Here is a 21,516-nt window from a genome sequence, read left to right on the forward strand (position 1 = left end):
GCATTTAATCCAAACTAAAAAAATTTTTTCTATTTTTATTTTTTATTTTTTTGAGACAGAGTCTTGCTCTGACACCCAGGCTGGAGTGCAGTGGCTCGATCTCGGTTTACTGCAATCTCTGCCTCCCGGGTCCAAGCGATTCTTCTGCCTCAGCCTCCCGAGTAGCTGGGACTACAGGTGCACACCACCACGCCCAACTAATTTTTGTATTTTTAGTAGAGACGGGGTTTCACCATATTGGCCAGGCTGGTCTTGATCGCTTGACCTTGTGATCCACCCACCTCGGCCTCCCGAAGTGCTGGGATTACAGGTGTGAGCCACCACGCCCGGCCGAAGCAAACTTTTTAACCTGAATATTGGTATCAGTACTTATGATCTATGTGTGGTATCCCTTGAGAACTTGTAAATTAGGGGGAAAGACTAGCCTCTGAGAAGTAAACTATGAAACACACCCTGTGTCCATTAGATGTATAAACAGTGTCACTTGAAAGAAATGGATGTACTTCCAAATCCACTGCTCTGATGTGGAGAAAGTAGTCACATATCTGAAGATGGACGGAATCCTTCAAGAGAAAGACATACACACACACACACACACACACACACACACACACACAGAGTAAAATCACATTAAGGGCTGCTTTTTTTTTTGGACAGAGTCTCACTCTGTTGCCCAGGCTGAAGTGCAGTGGCGGGATCTTGGCTCACTGCAACTTCTGCCTGCCGGGTTCAAGCGATTCTCCTGCCTCAGCCTCCCAAGTAACTGGGACTACAGGCGCGTGCCACCATGCCCGGCTAATTTTTTCTATTTTTAGTACAGATGGGGTTTCACCGTGTTAGCCAGGATGGTCTGGATCTCCTGACCTCGTGATCCGTCCACCTCAGCCTCCTAAAGTGCTGGGATTACAGGCGTGAGCCAACGTGCAAGGCTTTTTTTTTTTTTTTTTTTTTTTTTTTAAGATGGAGTCTTACTCTGTTGCCCAGGCTGGAGTGCAGTGGCGCGATCTCGGCTCACTGCAACCTCCACCTCCTGGGTTCAAGTGATTCTCCTGCCTCGGCCTCCCAGAGTAGCTGAGATTACATGTGCTTGCCACCACACCCAGCTAATTTTTGTATTTTTAGTAGAGATGGGATTTCACTGTGTTGGCCAGGCTGGTTTCAACCTGTGACCTCAGGTGATCCACCCGCCTCGGCCTCCCAAAGTGCTAGGATTACAGGCATGAGCCACCACGCCCGGCCAAGGGCTGCTTTTTTATGGTGTTTGCAGTCCCAGAGGCAAAATGACAATATACATGAGATGAATATTGGGCTCCCCTGCCAGCGGGGAGCCCATGTGTACATGTTGCTGACACTATTGTTTCCTATCTCTGTGGCGGTGATCTCCCTGGTAAATGGGTAAAGTGGCTTCTCACTTATGAATTGGCCTTCCAGGTAGTTTTTTTTGTTTTTTTGTTTTCTGTTTTTGTTGCTAGGCTGGAGTGCAGTGGCGCAATCTCAGCTCACTACAACCTCTGCCTCCCGGGTTCAAGCGATTCTCCTGCCTTAGCCTCCTGAGTGGCTGGGATTGCAGGTGTGCGCCACCACGCCTGGCTAATTTTTGTATTTTTAGTAGAGAGGGGATTTCACCATGTTGGCCAGGACGGTCTCGATCTCTTGACCTTGTGATCCACCTGCCTCGGCCTCCCAAAGTGCTGAGATTACAGGTGTAAGCCACCACGCCCGACACCTCTGGGTAGTTTTTCTACAGAGAGAAATTAATATATAAGGAAATGAATTGTTTCTAAAGTACAGTGGATTAGAAAAAAAAATAAAGAAGTTAAGTGACTTGCCTAAGGTTACCCAGCTTCATCTGATTTCTTTTCCCCCCACTCCACTCTCTGGTTTCCTAATTTACTCCTTTGTATGACTTTTTCCTTACAGATGACATACCCTGGAATGGCTTAGATGGCTCAGTTGTTAAAAAAGCCGTAGTCTCGGGGAATTATTTAGAAGCTGATGTCAGGCTTCCGAAACCTTACTATGATATTGTTAAGTCAGGCATCCACGTCAAGCAGAAAGACCGAACTATGAACCTTCAAGATATCCGGTATATTCTGAAGAATGACTTAAAGGCAAGCCCTGAAGTTGTTGGGAGTTTATTTCTGCTTACCTAACTCAGGAGAGTAGGGAGTTAGAGACAAGATGAAGCTAGAGACCAAGTTGTAAGAAATTTTGGAAATCCTCATTTTATTACACCATTTCTGTGTTCTTGAGAATAGCCTAACTGCTTAACTTGGTGAAAGCAGCATGGAATTGAGGAGGGGAGCTAGGGAGATTCAACACATATGCATAGTAGGGGCACGTTGTAGGCACTTAGTGGAGATTCAGTGAATGGTAGCTATTATTATTGCTTTTAAGGTATTGGCAATAACAATAAACTAGTTAATTAGGACTAAAGTCAGTCTACCCAACAGGAATAAGAGGGAGTTTATCAGATACTTAGATGGTTTCTAAAGCACCAGTGACATTCAGGATGACTGAGACTATGTCCTTGACAATATTTCCTGTGTTACAGGATTTTACTGGAGCCCAGAGAACTCAACCAACCGAGAGCCCCAGAGTGCAGAGATACGGACTCCATCCCGATGTCAATGTCTATCTAGGACTGACTTCAGAACACCCCAGAGAGACCCCTGACATGGAAATCATAGAGCTAAAGGAAATGGGTATGGCCTTAATTCACAGGTTGTGTTACTTTGACACAAATGTGTTCTGAGAGTCACATGAGCTGCAACTAATTGACTCCTCTAAACTGTAGATGTAACTTGTTTGTTTTGTGAGATAAAGTCTAGCTCTATTGCCCAGACTGGAGTACAGTGGCATGATCTCAGCTCACTGCAACCTCCACTTCCTGGGTTCAAGTGATTCTCATGCCTCAGCCTCCTGAGTAGCTGGGATTACAGGCATGTGCCACCATGCTGGGCTAATTTTTTTTTTTTTTTTTTTTTTTGAGACGGAATCTTGCTCTGTTGCCCAGGCTGGAGTGCAATGGTGGGGTCTCGGCTCATTGCAACCTCCGCCTCCCGGGTTCAAGCAATTCTCCTGCCTCAGCCTCCTGAGTAGCTGGGATGACAGGTGCACACCACCATGCCCGGCTAAATTTTGTATTTTTAGTAGAGACGGGGTTTCTCCATGTTGGCCAGGCTGGTCTCGAACTCCTGACCTCAGGTGATCTGCCTGCCTCGGCCTCCCAAAGTGCTAGGATTACAGATGTGAGCCACTGCGCCTGGCCTAATTTTTGTATTTTTAGTAGGGACGGGGTTTTGCCATATTGGCCAGGCTGGTCTTGAACTCCTGGCCTCAAGTGATCTGCTTGTCTTGGCCTCCCAAAGTGCTAGGATTACAGGCATGAGCCACTGTGCCTGGCCACTGTAGTTAAAACTTATACTGGGAAAAGATGAATGCCTTAGGAAAAAAATCAAGATCCTTAAAATTATTAAGGTAAACTTTTGGGGCTCCATATATATACCTAGCGTGGATCTAGAACTAAGTCATAATAATTGAGTTTATTTCTAGCATGATTACTCTTAAGAATTTATCTAATTGTTTCACAAATAAAAACACTCATTATGGAGAATATGGAATAGTTTAAAGAAGAAAATTACCATTTTTTTTTTAAGAGACAGGATCTTACTCTGTTGCCCAGACTGGAGTATGAGGCACAATTATACCTTACTGCAGCCTCCAATTCCTGGGCTCAAGCCTCTCGAGTACACGGGACTATAGGTACATGCCACCATATCCTGCTAATTTTTTTTTAAGTTTTTTTTTTTCTTTTTTTTTTTTTTTTTTTGTGAGACATGGTTTTACTCTGTTTCTGAGGCTGGAGTGCAGTGGTGCAATCATAGCTCACTGCAGCCTCAATCTCCCAGGCTCAAGTAATCCTCCTGCCTTGGCCTCCGAAGTAGCTGGGACTACAGGTGTGTACTACCACACCTAGCTAATTCTTTTAATTTTTTTTTGTTGTTGTTGAGATGGAGTCTCGCTCTGTTGCCAGGCTGGAGTGCAGTGGCGCGATCTCGGCTCATTGCAACCTCCGCCTCCCTGGTTTAAGCAATTCTCCTGCCTCAGCCTCCCAAGTAGCTGGGATTACAGGCACGCACAACCATGCCCAGCTAATTTTTTGTAGTTTTAGTAGAGACGGGGTTTCACCATGTTGGCCAGGATGGTCTCGATTTCCTGACCTCGTGATCCACCCGCCTCGGCCTCCCAAAGTGCTGGGATTACAGGTGTGAGCCACTGCGCCCAGCCTTACTTTTTAAATTTTTAGTAGAGACAAGGTCTCACGATGTTGCCCAGGCTGGTCTTGAACTCCTGAACTCAAGCAATCCTCCCACCTGGTCCTCCCAAAGTGCTGGGATTGCAGGCATGAGCCACCACACCTGGCCTAAAAAAGTTTTTTTTTTTTAGAGATGAGGTCTCATTATGTTGCCCAGGTTGGTCTTGAACTCCTGGCCTCAAGCAGTCCTCCCACTTTAGCCTCCCAAAGCACTTGGATTACAGGTATATGCCCAACCAGTTTTACTACATTTTAGTACATTTGAAAACCTTAGAATTTAGAACTGGAAAGGACCTTGCAGTCATCAGGCTTAATGCCTTCATATTACAGATGAGAAAACTAAGGTTCAGAGAGGTTGTAACCTGCTCAGGATCACAGAGAACTTGTTATAGAACTGGAACCCATGCCTTCCAATTCCAGCCAAACGACCATTCACTCTGACTCTCCTTCAGCAGTGCTGGAGGCCTCCAGAGTGGCCCTGTAACCTCATTACTTTGACAGCTTCGTCCCATTCTCTGTAAACTGTACACCTGTAAACCAGGGGTGGTGGGTGGTCAATCCTAGCATAATTTTTTTAGTTTTTTCATTACTCCCATAATGTAATGGCTCCTTGGGTGGTATCTAGGCTACTTTTTTTTTTTTTTTTGAGACAGTTTCACTCTTTTTGCCCAGACTGGAGTGCAATGGCGCAATCTCGGTTTACTGCAACCTCTGTCTCCCAGGTTCAAGCGATTCTCCTGCCTCAGCCTCCCAAGTAGCTGAGACTACAGGCATGCACCACCATGCCTGGCTAATTTTTCGTATTTAGTAGAGATGGGGTTTCACCATGTTGGTCAGGCCATGGTGGTCACCATGTTGGTCACCATGTTGGTTCGAGACCACTCGAACTCCTGACCTCAAGTGATCCACCCGCCCTGGCCTCCCAAAGTGTTGGGATTATAGGCGTGAACCACCACGCCCGGCCCTAGGCTACTTTTATCTAGGTGATCTACTTTTATCTAGATGCTCACCAAGAGCATAACTTTAACTGAGAAATAGTCAAACTCTTTTGTGTGAAAAGAAGGCTATGAACGTGGTCCTTAAGATTCAGGGGAGCTGGGCACGGTGGCTCACTCCTGTAATCCCAGCACTTCGGGAGAGTGAGACGGGAGGATCACTTAAAGCCAGGAGTTTGAGAGCAACCTGGGCAACATAGCAAGACCCCATCTCTATAAAACAAAAGAAAACAAGATTCAGGGGCCTATAATTTGCATGTCCTGACAGTTATGCATGTTTGGACACACAATAAAGCTTAGAATATTTCCTCCATGGCTAGACCCCTGCCCTGACAACAATTTCTGCCTCATTCCATGTCAAAATAGGAGCTTTCCCCTAGGGGACACATACTCCCTCACCCTTTGTGAGTGTATCCAGTAGTCTTCCACAACTGGGAAGGGGGTGGAAAAATAAAAAACTTTTTTTTTTTTTTTTGACAGTCTTTGCCTCTTGAACAAGCCAAGGCTGCTTAGCTGCCAAATATGTTCATTTTAATGAGTTGCATTTTGCTGTTTTTTTCAATAGGCAGTCAACCTCATTCACCAAGGGTTCACTCTTTATTCACTGAGGGGACACTAGATCCTCAGGCCCCAGATCCATGTCTGATGGCCAGGGAGACTCAGAATCAAGATGCTCCTTGCCCTGCTCCATTTATGGCAGAAGAGGCCAGCAGCCCCAGCACAGGTCAGCCAAGCCTCTGCAGTTTTGAAATCAACGAGATCTACTCAGGCTGCTTGATTTTGGAAGATGACATAGAAGAGCCTCCAGGAGCTGCTTCATCTTTGGAGGCAGACGGACCTAACCAGGTAGATGAACTGAAATCCATGGAAGAAGAGCTGGATAAGATGGAGAGAGAGGCGTGTTGTTTTGGCAGTGAGGATGAGAGCTCTTCAAAAGCTGAGACAGAGTACTCTTTTGATGACTGGGACTGGCAAAACGGTTCACTCAGTTCACTCAGCCTTCCTGAGTCAACCAGAGAAGCCAAGAGCAATTTGAACAACATGTCCACGACTGAGGAGTATCTCATCAGTAAGTGTGTGCTGGATCTAAAGATTATGCAGACAATAATGCACGAGAATGATGATAGGCTGAGGAATATCGAGCAGATATTAGATGAAGTTGAGATGAAACAGAAGGAACAGGAAGAGCGCATGTCTTTATGGGCCACTTCAAGAGAGTTTACAAATGCCTACAAGTTACCTCTGGCCGTGGGCCCTCCATCTTTAAACTATATTCCTCCTGTCCTACAGCTTTCAGGGGGTCAGCAGCCAGACGCCAGTGGCAACTACCCAACCCTACCAAGATTTCCAAGAATGGTAAGAGACTTTCAAGGGGGACATTTTGGCAAAAGATCCAGGAAAAGAAATGGTTGTGGCTGGAAACCTTTCACCCAAGTCTCCAAAGTAAACACTGGGGATCAGTCAGAGATGAGCCATCAGGTAACCTAAGTGGGAGGAAGGGGCATCCTAAGCAGGACCCCAGGGCTGGGTTTGACGTTGCCCCTAACCTATGTGGAGGGACTGACATGTATATGCAACTGACTCATAGCAAGGTGCTCTTAGCTTTGGGAAATCAGTCCTCTATGGTGGAATTCCAACGTAGATACTCTCTGTCTCCCAGTTCAGACCCAACACACAGCCCATGTCCTTCTCTGTAAATTCGTATGTATCAAATTGAACCATATTAAATTGCTGTTTTATTAGTTAAAATGGTCAAGTATTGGCAATTTTGCATGGCTCAACTTATTGAATAAAGTATCTTGGATAGGTATTAATCTCCATTCTAAGCTGCTATTCATTCATTCACTCATTCAACAAACAGCTATAGAGCCAGAGGCTATCTAGACTCTGGGTTTTTTCTTTTTTTTTTTTTTTTGAGACAGAGTTTCGCTCTTGTTGCCCAGGCTGGAGTGCAATGGCGCGATCTCGGCTCACCACAACCTCCACCTGTGGGGTTCAAGTGATTCTCCTGCCTCAGCCTCCCTAGCAGGTGGGATTATAGTCATGCGCCACCATGCCTGGCTAATTTTGTATTTTTAATAGAGATAGGGTTTCTTCATGTTGGTCACCGCTGGTCTCGAACTCCTGACCTCAGGTGATCTGCCCACCTCGGCCTCCCAAAGTGTTGGGATTACAGGCATGAGCCACCTTGCCTGGCCTAGACTTTGGGTTCTGATGATGAATAAGCCACAAACTCTGCCCATAAGTGCTCAGATAACAGCTGGGGACTGAGGGACCTGGTGGATCAAAGAAAACCCCTCAGAGGAGGTGAGCAGACACCATGGGAGCTGGCTAGGAGGTATAGCTTGCAGAGAGGCTCCTCCGTGAGTTTCCTTAAGTACAGGGCCGACATCTGACTCCTCCTGTGTCGCAGCACCTAGCATGGTGACCAGTACATAGAAGGAACTCAATAAATGGTCAGTGAAGGAATGAGGGGATGAATGAATTAATGAATTTGAACAAGTTCACACTCAGAGAGCTGGCTGCCTCTTGAATTTTAGAATTTTAGAGTTGGAAGATCCCTTAGACATGGATTAGCCCTGTCAATTTACAGAGTGTGAAGCTCAAGCCCAGTGATATAAACTTCCTGAGGCCCAGTGATGTCAAGATGCGGGTGGGGTGGGAGAGGTCTGCCTCATTGGAAGGCGGATGTTATTACTGATATTATTTAGAATAGCTGGCCCATGGTGATAAAAAGCAGGCCAACTTTTACTGGGTTTTGTTACTGTTTTAAAATTCTCCGCTTAACAGTTATCCTCTTTTTTATTTTTTATTTTATTTTATTTATTTTGAGATAGGGTCTCACTCTGTTGCCCAGGCCGGAGTACAGTGGCACGATCTCTGCTCATTGCAAACTCTGCCTCCCAGATTCAAGCGATTCTCCTGCCTCAGCCTCCCGAGTAGCTGGGACTACAGTCACGTGCCACCATGCCTGGCTAATTTTTTGTATTTTTAGTAGAGACAGGGTTTCACCATGTTGGCCCAGCTGGTCTTGAACTCCTGACCATAGGTGATCCACCTGCCTCAGCCTCCCAAAGTGCTAGGATTACAGGCGTGAGCCACCGTGCCTGGCCATATCACCCTTTTATTGCCTATACAGGGAAGATAGCTCTCCCTGCCACCCCTCAACTTGCTGTGCTACAACCAAGGGCCAAGTTGGTTAGGGGCAGGTCTCCTGACTCCTGGTTTGTTGTTCTTTCATTGTACAATACTAAATCTTAGTGAGGCTTCAGTCTTCACTTAGAACATTTGGAAAAGCATTGGCATTTATTTTTGCTGGAGTGAAGTGGCACTGTCATGGCTCATTGCAGCCTCAATCTTCTGGACTCAAGCGATCCTCCCGCCTCAGACCCCTGAGTAGGTGGGACTACAGGCTGTACCAGCACACCTGGCTAATTTTGTGAATTGTAGAGATGGGGTCTCAGCACGCCCGGCTGGTATTTATTTCTTTATCTTTTTTTTTTTTTCCATAGAGATGGGGTTTCACTATGTTGCCCAGGCTGCTCTCAAACTCTTGAGCTCAAGCAATCCACCCACCTTGGCCTCCCAAAGTGTGGGATTACAGGCAAGAGCCACCATGCCCAGCTGTCATTTGTTTTTATATAAAGAGAAGACACAGCCAGGTGCAGTGGTTTATACCTGTAATTCCAGCACTTTGGGAGGCCAAGGCAGGTTAATTGCTTGAGCCCAGGAGTTCGAGACCAGCCTGGGCAACATAACGAAACCCTGTTTCTACAAAAGATATCAAAATTAGCTGGGCATGGTGGCATGTGCCTGTAGTCCCAGCTACTTGGGAGGCTGAAGTAGGAGGATCACCTGAGCTCAGGAAGTTGAGATTACAGTGAGCTGAAATCATGTGACAGCACTCTAGCACAGGCAACAGAGTGAGACCCTGTCTCAAAAACAAACAAAAAAGGCACAAAGAATTTACTTATATCCTAATATTTCTGTTTCCATAGAAAATTAGAGTTTGCTAGAAAACTGTTAGAAATCACTTTTTTTTTTTAATTTTTAAAGACAGAATCTTGCTCTGTCACCCAGGGTGGAGTGCAGTGGCACCATCTCAGCTTACTGCAACCTCCGCCTCCCGGGTTCAAGCGATTCTTCTGCCTCAGCCTCCCGAGTAGCTGGGACTACAGGTGCGCACCACCATGCCCCGCTAATGTTTGTATTTTTAGTAAAGAGGGGGTTTTACCATATTGGCCAGGCTGGTCTCAAACTCCTGACCTTGTGATCTGCCCACCTTGGCCTCCCAAAGTGTTGGGATTACAGGTGTGAGCCACCGCGCCCGGCCTGAAATAACTTTTATATATTATATTTTGTTATCTATTGCTGCGTAGCAACAACAATAAAGCCCAAAACCGAATGGCTTAAAATAACAATAGTTTATTATTTCTCACAATTCTGTGGGTCAGGAATTTGACAGGTTCACCTGAGTGGATCTTCTGTTCCACATGGCCATTGGCTAGCATCACTCACTTGTTTGCAGTCAGCTGGAGATTGGACTGGGCAAGAAGGTCCAAGAAGCCTCTACTTACATGTCTGGTACCTTGAGATCCTCCAGGTGGCCTCTCTTTGCACTTGACTTGTCATTCAATAAATAGTCTCTCCCAAGCTTCTCTACAGCATAGCAGCTGACTTTGCAAGTGAAAGCTAAAACTACCAGACCTCTTAAAAGTTAGTCCTGACCCTAGGATTGTATCACTTTCGCTGCTTTCTGTTGATCGAAGAAATTCACGAGGCCAGCCCAGATTCACTGGGTGGGGAAATAGACTCTAGCTCTTTATAGGAGGCGTGGCAGGATGGACAGGAGGGAATCGATGGCGGCCACTGCTGGAAACCATCTGCTAGTACATAGGATATAAAACAATGATACCATATTTATTTTTTCCTTAAAAACATCACCCTCTTTTTCTAGCATCAGGGAAAAAGCCATCTCCATCTAAATGCATTTTTCAGACAATTGAAGTTTATTTCTTTAATTTCTTAGTTCTTAAAATTTTAATTATATTGAATGAAAACATTACAAACTTCATGATATTCTAAATATCTATTTTGATTATATTCTAAACATATTCTAACCTTTTCTTGGTGACAGTGGTATTTTTCTGAACACCTGTTATGGTGAAGCATCATGATATAGGGCTGTCTTAAGCTTCTGCTAAGGAGTGTTTGCCCATACAAAGGCCTCTGGATCTTATACTTCAGGGAGCATGTAGTAATTTTTTGTGCCTCCTTCTCACTTTTACACATCTTGCTCCCATCTCAAACTCCATATTTGTTGCCTTAATTTGCTGTAGGCTAGGAAATATAATTAACTAAGTTTGTTAAAATTATGTTAAAATTGGGATAAGTAGAGCTAATAGTCTCTTGAATAAAGAGCATAGACTTTCATTTGTTTTACTTTTGCTGTTTCCTAAGTATTGTAACCTTTATTGTATTCTGTTTTATTTTCATAGCATCCCCAGTGGTAGGTATTATCATTCTTATTTTATGGATAAGTACAAGGTCTTATTTTATGGATAAGTACAAGATTCTCTTAGTGTCAGGGTGCGGTGTCTCACACCTGTAATTCCTGTACTTTGGGAGGTCAAGGAGGGTGGATCATTTGAGGTCAGGGGTTCGTGACCAGCCTGGCCAACATGGTGAAACCACGTCTCTACTAGAAATATAAAAAATTAGCTGAGTGGTAGTGGCGCGCACCTGTAATCCCAGCTACTCAGGAGGCTGAGTCACGAGAATCTCTTGAGCCTGGGAAGCAGAGGTTGCAGTGAGCCGAGACCAGGCTACTGCACTCCAGTCTGGGCAACAGAGTGAGGCCCTGTCTCAAAAAAAAAAAAAAGAAAAAGATTCTCTTATGTTAGTCTGAATAACACTTAGACTAGAACCCAAGGGCCTTTACTCCTGCCACAAAGATCTGCTGTCTTCATATTCATATAGGAGGGGGAAAATGCTCAGGAAAGTGGATTTTTTTTTTTTTAATTTCTATCTTGTCTGCCTATTCTCCACTTGTATCCTGTCTGGGCTAGGTTCCTGGAGACCAACATTTCTGGGTAAAGACCTCCAGATAAGCTGGGCACAGTGGCTCACGCCTGTAATCCCAGCACTTTGGGAGGCCGAGGTGGGTGGATCACAAAGTCAAGATATCGAGACCATCCTGGCCAACATAGTGAAACCCTGTCTCTACTAACAATACAAAAATTAGCTGGGTGTGGTGGTGTGCGCCTGTAGTCCCAGCTACTCGGGAGGCTGAGGCAGGAGAATCTCTTGAACCTGAGAGGCAGAGGTTGCAGTGAGCCAGGATCTTGCCACTGCACTCCAGCCTGGTGACAGAGCCAGACTCCGTCTCAAAATAAAAACAAAACAAAAAAAGACCTCCAGATAAGAGATGGGTTAGCAGATAGGAAACATGCAAAGGAAAATCCTGGTAGGTCTGGTTATTTCTATACATTTAGCAAGAATGGCTTTGAAAATAGTGTGACAGTGAAGAGAATGGGAATTCTCTCATCAAAGCCCTGAAACATGTTTATTGCTTTTTAAGCTGCCGACTCTCTGTGATCCTGGAAAACAGAACACAGATGAACAATTTCAGTGCACTCAAGGAGCCAAGGACAGTTTGGAAACAAGCAGGATCCAAAATACCAGTAGGTGGGTCAACATTTTGTTGTTCTTAATGTCACTATGCCTTTAGACTTCTGTGTGTCTCTGAGGCCACTCAGTGATCTTCTTATGTCTAGTGACAAAAGGACTGTGAATGATGAAGAAGAGTAATGCAGATTGGCAGGTTCTCCCACTGAGTGAGTAGGAAGAGCAGTGTCATGGGAACTTGAGGAGACATCAAAGCCCAAGTGGCTGGCAGGTTAATCAGACAGAACTCATCAGTTGTTAGAAGCAAAGCATCTTGCCTTTCCACAACTGCCTAGATAGTTTTTCTTATAAAAACACCAGGTATTCCATTTACCAGTGCTCCAGAAACTAAACTAATTGGAAACCAGGGTTGTTTAAAGTAAGTGTCACTGACTCCAGAGAGAGAGTTGAACAACGTCACTATGACCCTGGGGTGTGTGATTTCCAGCCAGACGAATGAAATGAATTGACTTTAGCACAAATTACTGGAAGAAGAGTGTGTGTATGTTTGTATATATATTCATACACATATATGTATATATAATATATTCATACACATATATGTATATATAATATATTCATACACATATATGTATATGTAATATATTCATACACATATATGTATATGTAATATATTCATACACATATATGTATATGTAATATATTCATACACATATGTATATATAATATATTCATACACATATGTATATATAATATATTCATACACATATATGTATATATAATATATTCATACACATATATGTATATATAATATATTCATACACATATATGTATATATAATATATTCATACACATATATGTATATATAATATATTCATACACATATATGTATATATAATATATTCATACACATATATGTATATATAATATATTCATACACATATATGTATATATAATATATTCATACACATATATGTATATATAATATATTCATACACATATATGTATATATAATATATTCATACACATATGTATATATAATATATTCATACACATATATGTATATATAATATATTCATACACATATATGTATATATAATATATTCATACACATATATGTATATATAATATATTCATACATATATGTATATGTATTCGTGCACACATAGGTATATATGTATACATACATACATATATTCATACATACACACACACATGCTGAGTTTTAAAGAACTTAAGTAAAACAGGCCGAGTGTGGTGGATCATGCCTGTAATCCTAGCACTTTGGGAGGCCAAGGTGGGCGGATCACTTGAGGTCAGGAGTTCGAGAGCAGCCTGGCCAACATGGTGAAACCCCGTCTCTACTAAAAATACATAAATTAGCCGGGCGTGGTGGCGGGCACCTGTAATCCCAGCTACTCAGGAGGTGGAAGCTCAATAATAGCTTGAACAGCTGGGTGCGGTGGCTCACACCTGTAATCCCAGCGCTTTGGGAGGCCAAGGCAGGCAGATCACGAGGTCAGGAGATTGAGACCATCCTGGCTAACATGGTGACACCCCGTCTCTACTAAAAATACAAAAAATTAGCTGGGCGTGGTGGCGGGCGCCTATAGTCCCAGCTACTCGGGAGGCTGAGGCAGGAAAATGGCGTGAACCCAGGAAGCAGACCTTGCAGTGAGAGGAGATCGCACCACTGCACTCCAGCCTGGGCGACAGAGCAAGACTCCGTCTCAAAAAAAAAAAAAAGAATCACTTGAACCCAGGAGGCAGAAGTTGCAGTGAGCTGAGATGGCACCACTGCACTCCAGCCTTGGCAACAGAGTGAGATTCTGACTCAAAAAAAAAAAAATTAAATAAATAAAGAACGAACTTAAGTAAAACAAATTTATTTGGTGTGTGAGAATTTTTTTTAATTTTTAAAAAATTTATTGGCCGGGCGCGGTGGCTCACGCCTGTAATCCCAGCACTTTGGGAGGCCGAGGCGGGTGGATCACGAGGTCAGGAGATCGAGACCATCCTGGCTAACACAGTGAAACCCCGTCTCTACTAAAAATACTAAAAATTAGCCAGGCGTGGTGGCGGGCGCCTGTAGTCCCAGCTACTCGGGAGGCTGAGGCAGGAGAATGGCGTGAACCCAGGAGGCGGAGCTTGCAGTGAGCCGAGATCGCGCCACTGCACTCCAGCCTGGGCGACAGAGCGAGACTCCGTCTCAAAAAAAAAAAAAAAAAAAAATTTATTAAAATTTTTTTTGGTTTAAATTGAGTTAAGTATTATAAGTAAGGGAATTACTAAAAGGGCAATAATTTTTTTTCTTTCTTTTTTTTTTGAGACGGAGTTTCACTCTTGTTGCCCAGGCTAGATAGAGTGCAGTGGCGTGATCTTGACTCACTGCAACCTCCGCCTCCCGGGTTCAAGCGATCCTCCTGTCTCAGCCTCCTGAGTAGCTGGGATTACAGGTGCCCACCACCATGCCCAGCTAATTTTTTGTATTTTTAGTAGAGATGGGGTTTCACCATGTTGGCCAGGCTGGTCTTGAACTCCTGACCTCAGGTGATCCACCCACCTCAGCCTCCCAAAGTACTGGGATTATAGGTGTAAGTCACCACGCCCAGCCAATATATGTTTTTCACGACAGACTAGTATATCAGTTTTAGTTTTGTTTTTTTTTTTTTTTCCTATGGATAAATGGTAGCACTAATCCACAACTTTGAAGTCAGTTCTCCTGGAAAAAAAACCTTTTTATTCCTCCCCCTAGTGGTGATTGAGACTAATGACGAGTTTGCTGTTTGTTTCATGTTGGCAAATATGTACATAAGGGAGAATGAAGGAAAATGTCCAGACATTTTATTTATTTATTTTTTATATTTTTGAAATGGAGTTTCGCCCTTGTTCCCCAGGCTGGAGTGCAATGGCGCGATATTGGCTCACTGCAACCTCCACCTCCCAGGTTCAAGCGATTCTCCTGCCTCATCCTCCCAAGTAGCTGGGATTACAGACATGCACCACCAGGCCTGGTTAATTTTGTATTTTTTAGTAGAGACGGAGTTTCTCCATGTTGGTCAGGCTGGTCTCAAACTCCTGACCTCAGGTGATCCACCCACCTTAGCCTCCCAAAGTGTTGGGATTACAGGCGTGAGCCACCGCGCCCAGCCGGACATTTTAGATCAGTGGATTTTATTCCTATGAAGGGAATAATGAAGAACTACCTAGCTGGCATCAGAGTGTTTGGCACTCACACCACTGATAGAAGCAAATGGGATGACATAGCCATTAGATGACAAAGAAAAACCCATAGTTGTTGTGGCCTCCCCTGCTCGGCACCCTCTTCCCTCAGAAGTACAAAGAACAGACCAAAAAAAAGTTTGACATTTTTCCACCTGTTTCTCTAGTCTTTTTGTGTGCTTAAAAAAAAAAGTGACAATTATGATATGTGTAAGCAATTTTATATCCTGATTTTTCACTTTACATTAGAATGTAAACATTACTCTATGTTATTTAAAAAAAAAAAAAACCCTGTAAACTTATTTTGAAATTGTTGGGCTGGGCAAGGTGGCTCCCACCTGTAATCCCAGCACTTTCGGAAGCCAAGACAGGCAGATCACTTGAGCCCAGGAATTGGAGACTACCCTGGGAAACATGGCAAAACACCATCCTACAAAAAATTAGCCAGGCATGGTGGTGTGCGGCTGTAGACCCACACCCTCTCCTACTTGGGAGGCTGAGGTGGGAGGATCACCTGATCCTGGGGAGGTCAAGGCTGCAGTGCCATGATTATGCCACTGCATTCCAGTTTGGGCGACAGAATAAGACCCTGTCTCAAACAACAACAACAACAACAACAACAACAACAAAAATAGTTGGATTTCACCTATTGTTGAATTTTAGGTTGCTTCATTCTTTATTCTGTTATGAATAGGGACACAGTTACTTGTAAATAATGCTTTGTTTTTGCATTTTGGATTATTTCCTCAGGATAGATTCTCAGAAGCAGAATTACTTGGTCAAAGGGTTTGAAGATTTTAAGGATTCTTTTCCCCTCCTTTTTAAGACAGGGTCTCGCTCTGTCACCCAGGCTTCCTTGCAGTGGCGCAATCTCAGTTCATGGTTTTTTTTGTTTTTTTTTTTTTTTTGACACAGAGTCTTGCTATGTCGCCAGGCTGGAGTGCAGTGGCGCAAACTCGGCTCACTGCAACCTCCGCCTCCTGGGTTCAAGCGATTCTCCTGTCTCAGCCTCCTGAGTAGCTGGGATTACAGGTGTGCACCACCACGCCCGGCTAATTTTTGTATTTTTAGTAGAGACAAGATTTCACCATGTTGTCCAGGATGGTCTCCATCTCTTGACTTTGTGATCTGTCCACCATGGCCTCCCAAAGTGCTGGGATTACAGGCGTGAGCCACCACACCTGGCCAATCTCAGTTCACTTTATGGGGCCAATGTGTGAGGGTCGCTTGAAGTCTGGGAGTTTGAGACCACCCTGGGCAACAAACATTGTGTGACTTCATCCCTACCAAAAATACAAAAACTAGCTGGCTGTGGTGGCAGGTGCCTGTGGTCCCAGCTACTTGGGAGGCTGAGGTGGGAGGATCGCTGGAGCCTGGGAAGTTGAGCCTGCAGTAATCTGTGATTGTGCCACTGTACTCCAGCCTAGTGACAGAGTCAGATCCTATCTCCAAAAAAATTTTATTTTTTTGAAAAGAAATCTGATCAGATCTACCCTCTCTGATTCAGCAGTCTCTCTGCTTTCTGGTCCAGCTGGAGAGTAGGGCATTCTAGATAACAGGGAATTCATATCTGTGCCACAGAGCACATACTTTTTTTTTTTTTTTTTGAGACAGAGTCTCGCACTGTTGCCCAACCTGGAGCGCAGTGGATCTTGGCTCACTGCAACCTCTGCCTCCCGGGTTCAAGAGATTCTCCTGCCTCAGCCTCCCAAGTAGCTGGGATTACAGGCGCCCGCCACCATGCCCAGCTAATTTTTTGTATTTTTAGGAGAGACGGGGTTTCACCATGTTGGCCAGGCTGGTCTTGAACTCCTGACCTCGTGATTCACCTGCCCTGGTCTCCCAAAGTGCTGGGATTACAGGCATGAACCACTGCACCCAGCCTACACTTTTTTTTCTTTGGAAATAGAGTCTCGCTCTGTCACCCAGGCTGGAGTGCAGTGGTGTGATCTCAGCTCACTGCAACCTCCGCCTCCCGGGTTCAAGCAATTCTCATGCCTCAGCCACCTGAGTAGTTGGTATTACAGGCATGCACCACCATGCCCAGCTAATTTTTTTTTTTTTTTTTTTTTTAATTTTTTTTTTATTTTTTATTTTTTTTTTTATTGATCATTCTTGGGTGTTTCTCGCAGAGGGGGATTTGGCAGGGTTACAGGACAATAGTGGAGGGAAGGTCGGCAGATAAGCAAGTGAACAAAGTTCTCTGGTTTTCCTAGGCAGAGGACCCTGCGGCCTTCCGCAGTGTTTGTGTCCCTGGGTACTTGAGATTAGGGAGTGGTGATGGCTCTTAACGAGCATGCTGCCTTCAAGCATCTGTTTAACAAAGCACATCTTGCACCGCCCTTAATCCATTCAACCCTGAGTGGATACAGCACATGTTTCAGAGAGCACAGGGTTGGGGGTAGGGTCACAGATCAACAGGATCCCAAGGCAGAAGAATTTTTTCTTAGTACAGAACAAAATGAAAAGTCTCCCGTCTACCTCTTTCCACACAGACACGGCAACCATCCAATTTCTCAATCTTTTCCCCACCTTTCCCCCCTTTCCATTCCACAAAACCACCATTGTCATCATGACCCGTTCTCAATGAGCTGTTGGGTACACCTCCAAGACGGGGTGGTGGCCGGGCAGAGGGGCTCCTCACTTCCCAGTAGGGGCGGCCGGGCAGAGGTGCCCCTCACCTCCCGGACGGGGCGGCTGGCCGGGCAGGGGGCTGACCACCCCCACCTCCCTCCTGGACGGGGCGGCTGGCCGGGCAGAGGGGCTCCTCACTTCCCAGTAGGGGCGGCCGGGCAGAGGCGCCCCTCACCTCCCGGATGGGGCGGCTGGCCAGGCGGGGGGCCGAACCCCCACCTCCCTCCCGGACAGGGCGGCAGGCTGGGCGGTGGGCTGACCCCCCCACCTCCCTCCCGGATGGGGTGGCTGGCCAGGCGGGGGGCTGACCCCCCACCTCCCTCCCGGACAGGGCGGCAAGCTGGGCGGTGGGCTGACCCCCCCACCTCCCTCCCGGACGGGGCGGCTGGCCGGGCTGAGGGGCTCCTCACTTCCCAGTAGGGGCGGCCGGGCAGAGGCGCCCCTCATCTCCCGGACGGGGCGGCTGGCCGGGCGGGGGGCTGACCCCCCCACCTCCCTCCCGGACGGGGCGGCTGGCCGGGCGGGGGGCTGACCCCCCCCCACCTCCCTCCCGGACGGGGCGGCTGGCCGGGCGGGGGGCTGACCCCCCCACCTCCCTCCCGGACGGAGCGGCTGGCCGGGCAGAGGGGCTCCTCACTTCCCAGTAGGGGCGGCCGGGCAGAGGCGCCCCTCACCTCCCGGACGGGGCGGCTGGCCAGGCGGGGGGCTAACCCCCCACCTCCCTCCCGGACGGGGCGGCTGGCCGGGCGGGGGGCTGACCCCCCCACCTCCCTCCCGGACGGGGCGGCTGGCTGGGCGGGGGGCTCCTCACTTCCCAGTAGGGGCGGCCGGGCAGAGGTGCCCCTCACCTCCCGGACGGGGCGGCTGGCCAGGTGGGGGGCTAACCCCCACCTCCCTCCTGGACAGGGCGGCAGGCTGGGCGGTGGGCTAACCCCCCCACCTCCCTCCTGGACGGGGCGGCTGGCCGGACGGGGCGGCTGGCCGGGCGGGGGGCTGACCCCCCCACCTCCCTCCCGGACGGGGCGGCTGGCCGGGCGGGGGGGCTCCTCACTTCCCAGTAGGGGCTGCCGGGCAGAGGCGCCCCTCACCTCCCGGACGGGGCGGCTGGCCAGGTGGGGGGCTAACCCCCCACCTCCCTCCCGGACGGGGCGGCTGGCCGGGCGAGGGGGCTCCTCACTTCCCAGTAGGGGCGGCCGGGCAGAGGTGCCCCTCACCTCCCGGACGGGGCGGCTGGCCAGGTGGGGGGCTAACCCCCCCACCTCCCTCCCGGACGGGGCGGCTGGCGGGGTCGGGGGTTGACCCCCCCACCTCCCTTCCGGACGGGGTGGCTGGCCGGGCGGGGGGCTGACCCCCCCACCTCCCTCCCGGACGGAGCGGCTGGCCGATCAGAGGGGCTCCTCACTTCCCAGTAGGGGCGGCCGGGCAGAGGCGCCCCTCACCTCTCGGACCGGGTGGCCGGCCAGGCGGGGGTCCGAACCCCCACCTCCCTCCTGGACAGGGCGGCAGGCTGGGCGGTGGGCTAACCCCCCCACCTCCCTCCCGGACGGGGCGGCTGGCCGGACGGGGCGGCTTGCCGGGCGGGGGGCTGGCCCCCCAACCTCCCTCCCGGACGGGGCGGCTGGCCGGGCGGCGGGCTGACCCCCCCACCTCCCTCCCGGACGAGGTGGCTGCCGGGCGGAGATGCTCCTCACTTCCCAGACGGGGTGGCTGCCGGGCGGAGGGGCTCCTCACTTCTCCGGCGGGGCGGCTGCCGGGCGGAGGGGCTCCTCACTTCTCAGACAGGGCGGTTGCCAGGCAGAGGGTCTCCTCACTTCTCAGACGGGGCGGCCGGGCAGAGACGCTCCTCACATCCTGGACAGGGCGGCAGGGCAGAGGTGCTCCCCACATCTCAGATGATGGGCGGCCGGGCAGAGCCGCTCCTCACTTCCCAGATGTGATGGCGGCCGGGAAGAGGCGCTCCTTGTTTCCTAGATGGGATGGCGGCCGGGCAGAGAGGCTCCTCACTTTCCAGACTGGGCAGCCAGGCAGAGGGGCTCCTCACTTTCCAGACTGGGCAGCCAGGCAGAGGGGCTCCTCACATCCCGGACGATGGGCGGCCAGGCGGAGACGCTCCTCACTTCCCAGACGGGGCGGCAGCCGGGCAGAGGCTGCAATCTCGGCACTTTGGGAGGCCAAGGCAGGCGGCTGGGAGGTGGTTGTAGCGGGCCGAGATCACGCCACTGCACTCCAGCCTGGGCACCATTGAGCACTGAGTTAACCAGACTCTGTCTGCAATCCCGGCACCTCGGGAGGCCGAGGCTGGCAGATCACTCGCGGTTAGGAGCTGGAGACCAGCCCGGCCAGCGCAGCGAAACCCCGTCTCCACCAAAAAAATACGAAAACCAGTCAGGCGGGGCGGCGCGCGCCTGCAATCGCAGGCACTCGGCAGGCTGAGGCAGGAGAATCAGGCAGGGAGGTTGCAGTGAGCTGAGATGGCAGCAGTACCGTCCAGCTTCGGCTCGGCATCAGAGGGAGACCGTGGAAAGAGGGGAGAGGGAGAGGGGAGAGGGAGAGGGAGAGGGAGAGGGAGAGGGAGAGGGAGAGGGAGAGGGAGAGGGAGAGGGAGAGGGAGAGGGAGAGGGAGAGGGAGAGGGAGAGGGAGAGGGAGAGGGAGAGGGAGAGGGAGAGGGAGAGGGAGAGGGAGAGGGAGAGGGAGAGGGAGAGGGAGAGGGAGAGGGAGAGGGAGAGGGAGAGGGAGAGGGAGCTAATTTTTTGTTTTTTTAGTATAGAGTTTTCACCATGTTGGCCAGGCTCACCTCAACTCCTGGCCTCCGCCTGCCCTGGCCTCCCAAAGTGCTGGGATTACAGGCGTGAGCTACCGTGCCCAGCCAGTTCATGCGTTTTTGAAAAGTTAATTGAATAGATGATAAAATGTACATGTTCATGAGATATTTATAAACTTTATTTGTTTATTTTTTTTCTGGAGACAGAGTTTCACTATGTTGTATAAGCTGACCTTGACCTCCTGAGCTCAAGTAATCCTCCTGCCTTAGCCTCCCAAGTAGCTGAGACTACAGACCTGAGCCACCATCCTGGCTAGTTATGGGATATTTAGAGGAAAAAAAGACGCCCTTATGTTGCAAATGAGGAAGTCTTGGCCTAGAGAGATTGATGTTTGCCAAAGTCAGATAGTAACCTAGTGGTAGGTCAGGGTCTAGAATTCAGTGGGACTAGATTGAAGGTCTCTGAATGTTCTTCAGGATCTCTGATGCCTTAAGACTGTTTTTACAAATGTTAGGCCGGGCATGGTGGCTCACACCTGTAATCCTAGCACTTTGGGAGGCCGAGGTGGGTGGATCACTCGAGATAAGGAGTTCAAGACCAGCCTGGGCAACATAATTTTCTACTAAAAATACAAAAACTAGCCGGGCATGGTGGCGTGCATGTGTAATCCCAGCTACTTGGGAAGCTGAGGCATGAGAATTGCTTGAACCCAGGAGGCGGAGGTTGCAGTGAGCTGAGGTCGTACCACTGCACTCCTGGGTGACAGACTGAGACTGTCTCAACAACTACAAATGTTATTGTGCTGTCACTGATATGAAGGTGGGCCTGTTACCAGAGAATTCTGATGGACGGGCAGGAGCAGAACCCTCACCTGAACCATCACCTGTGATTTGTGGCATTTGCAGGGGAGGCTCTGCAACAGCCCAGGGATTGTGTCTTGTGAAACTGCGCTTCAAC

At 48.3% G+C, this 21,516-nt stretch overlaps 1 protein-coding gene across 6 annotated transcripts in view; it reads left to right on the plus strand.

Moving 5' to 3' along the window:
- The window catches only part of TEX14 (testis expressed 14, intercellular bridge forming factor), a 142,594-nt gene that overhangs the window by 89,494 nt on the left and 31,584 nt on the right, over positions 1–21,516 (plus strand). For all 6 annotated transcript variants that reach the window (XM_055386735.2, XM_055386733.2, XM_055386734.2 and 3 more), the window contains exons 12-15: positions 1,921–2,111; positions 2,555–2,705; positions 5,879–6,669; positions 11,894–12,000. In XM_055386735.2, coding sequence (XP_055242710.2) covers positions 1,921–2,111; positions 2,555–2,705; positions 5,879–6,669; positions 11,894–12,000 — 1,240 coding nt within the window. The remainder of the gene's footprint in view (positions 1–1,920; positions 2,112–2,554; positions 2,706–5,878; positions 6,670–11,893; positions 12,001–21,516) is intronic.

Source organism: Gorilla gorilla, chromosome 4 (assembly GCF_029281585.2).
Source record: "Gorilla gorilla gorilla isolate KB3781 chromosome 4, NHGRI_mGorGor1-v2.1_pri, whole genome shotgun sequence".
NCBI lineage: Eukaryota > Metazoa > Chordata > Mammalia > Primates > Hominidae > Gorilla > Gorilla gorilla.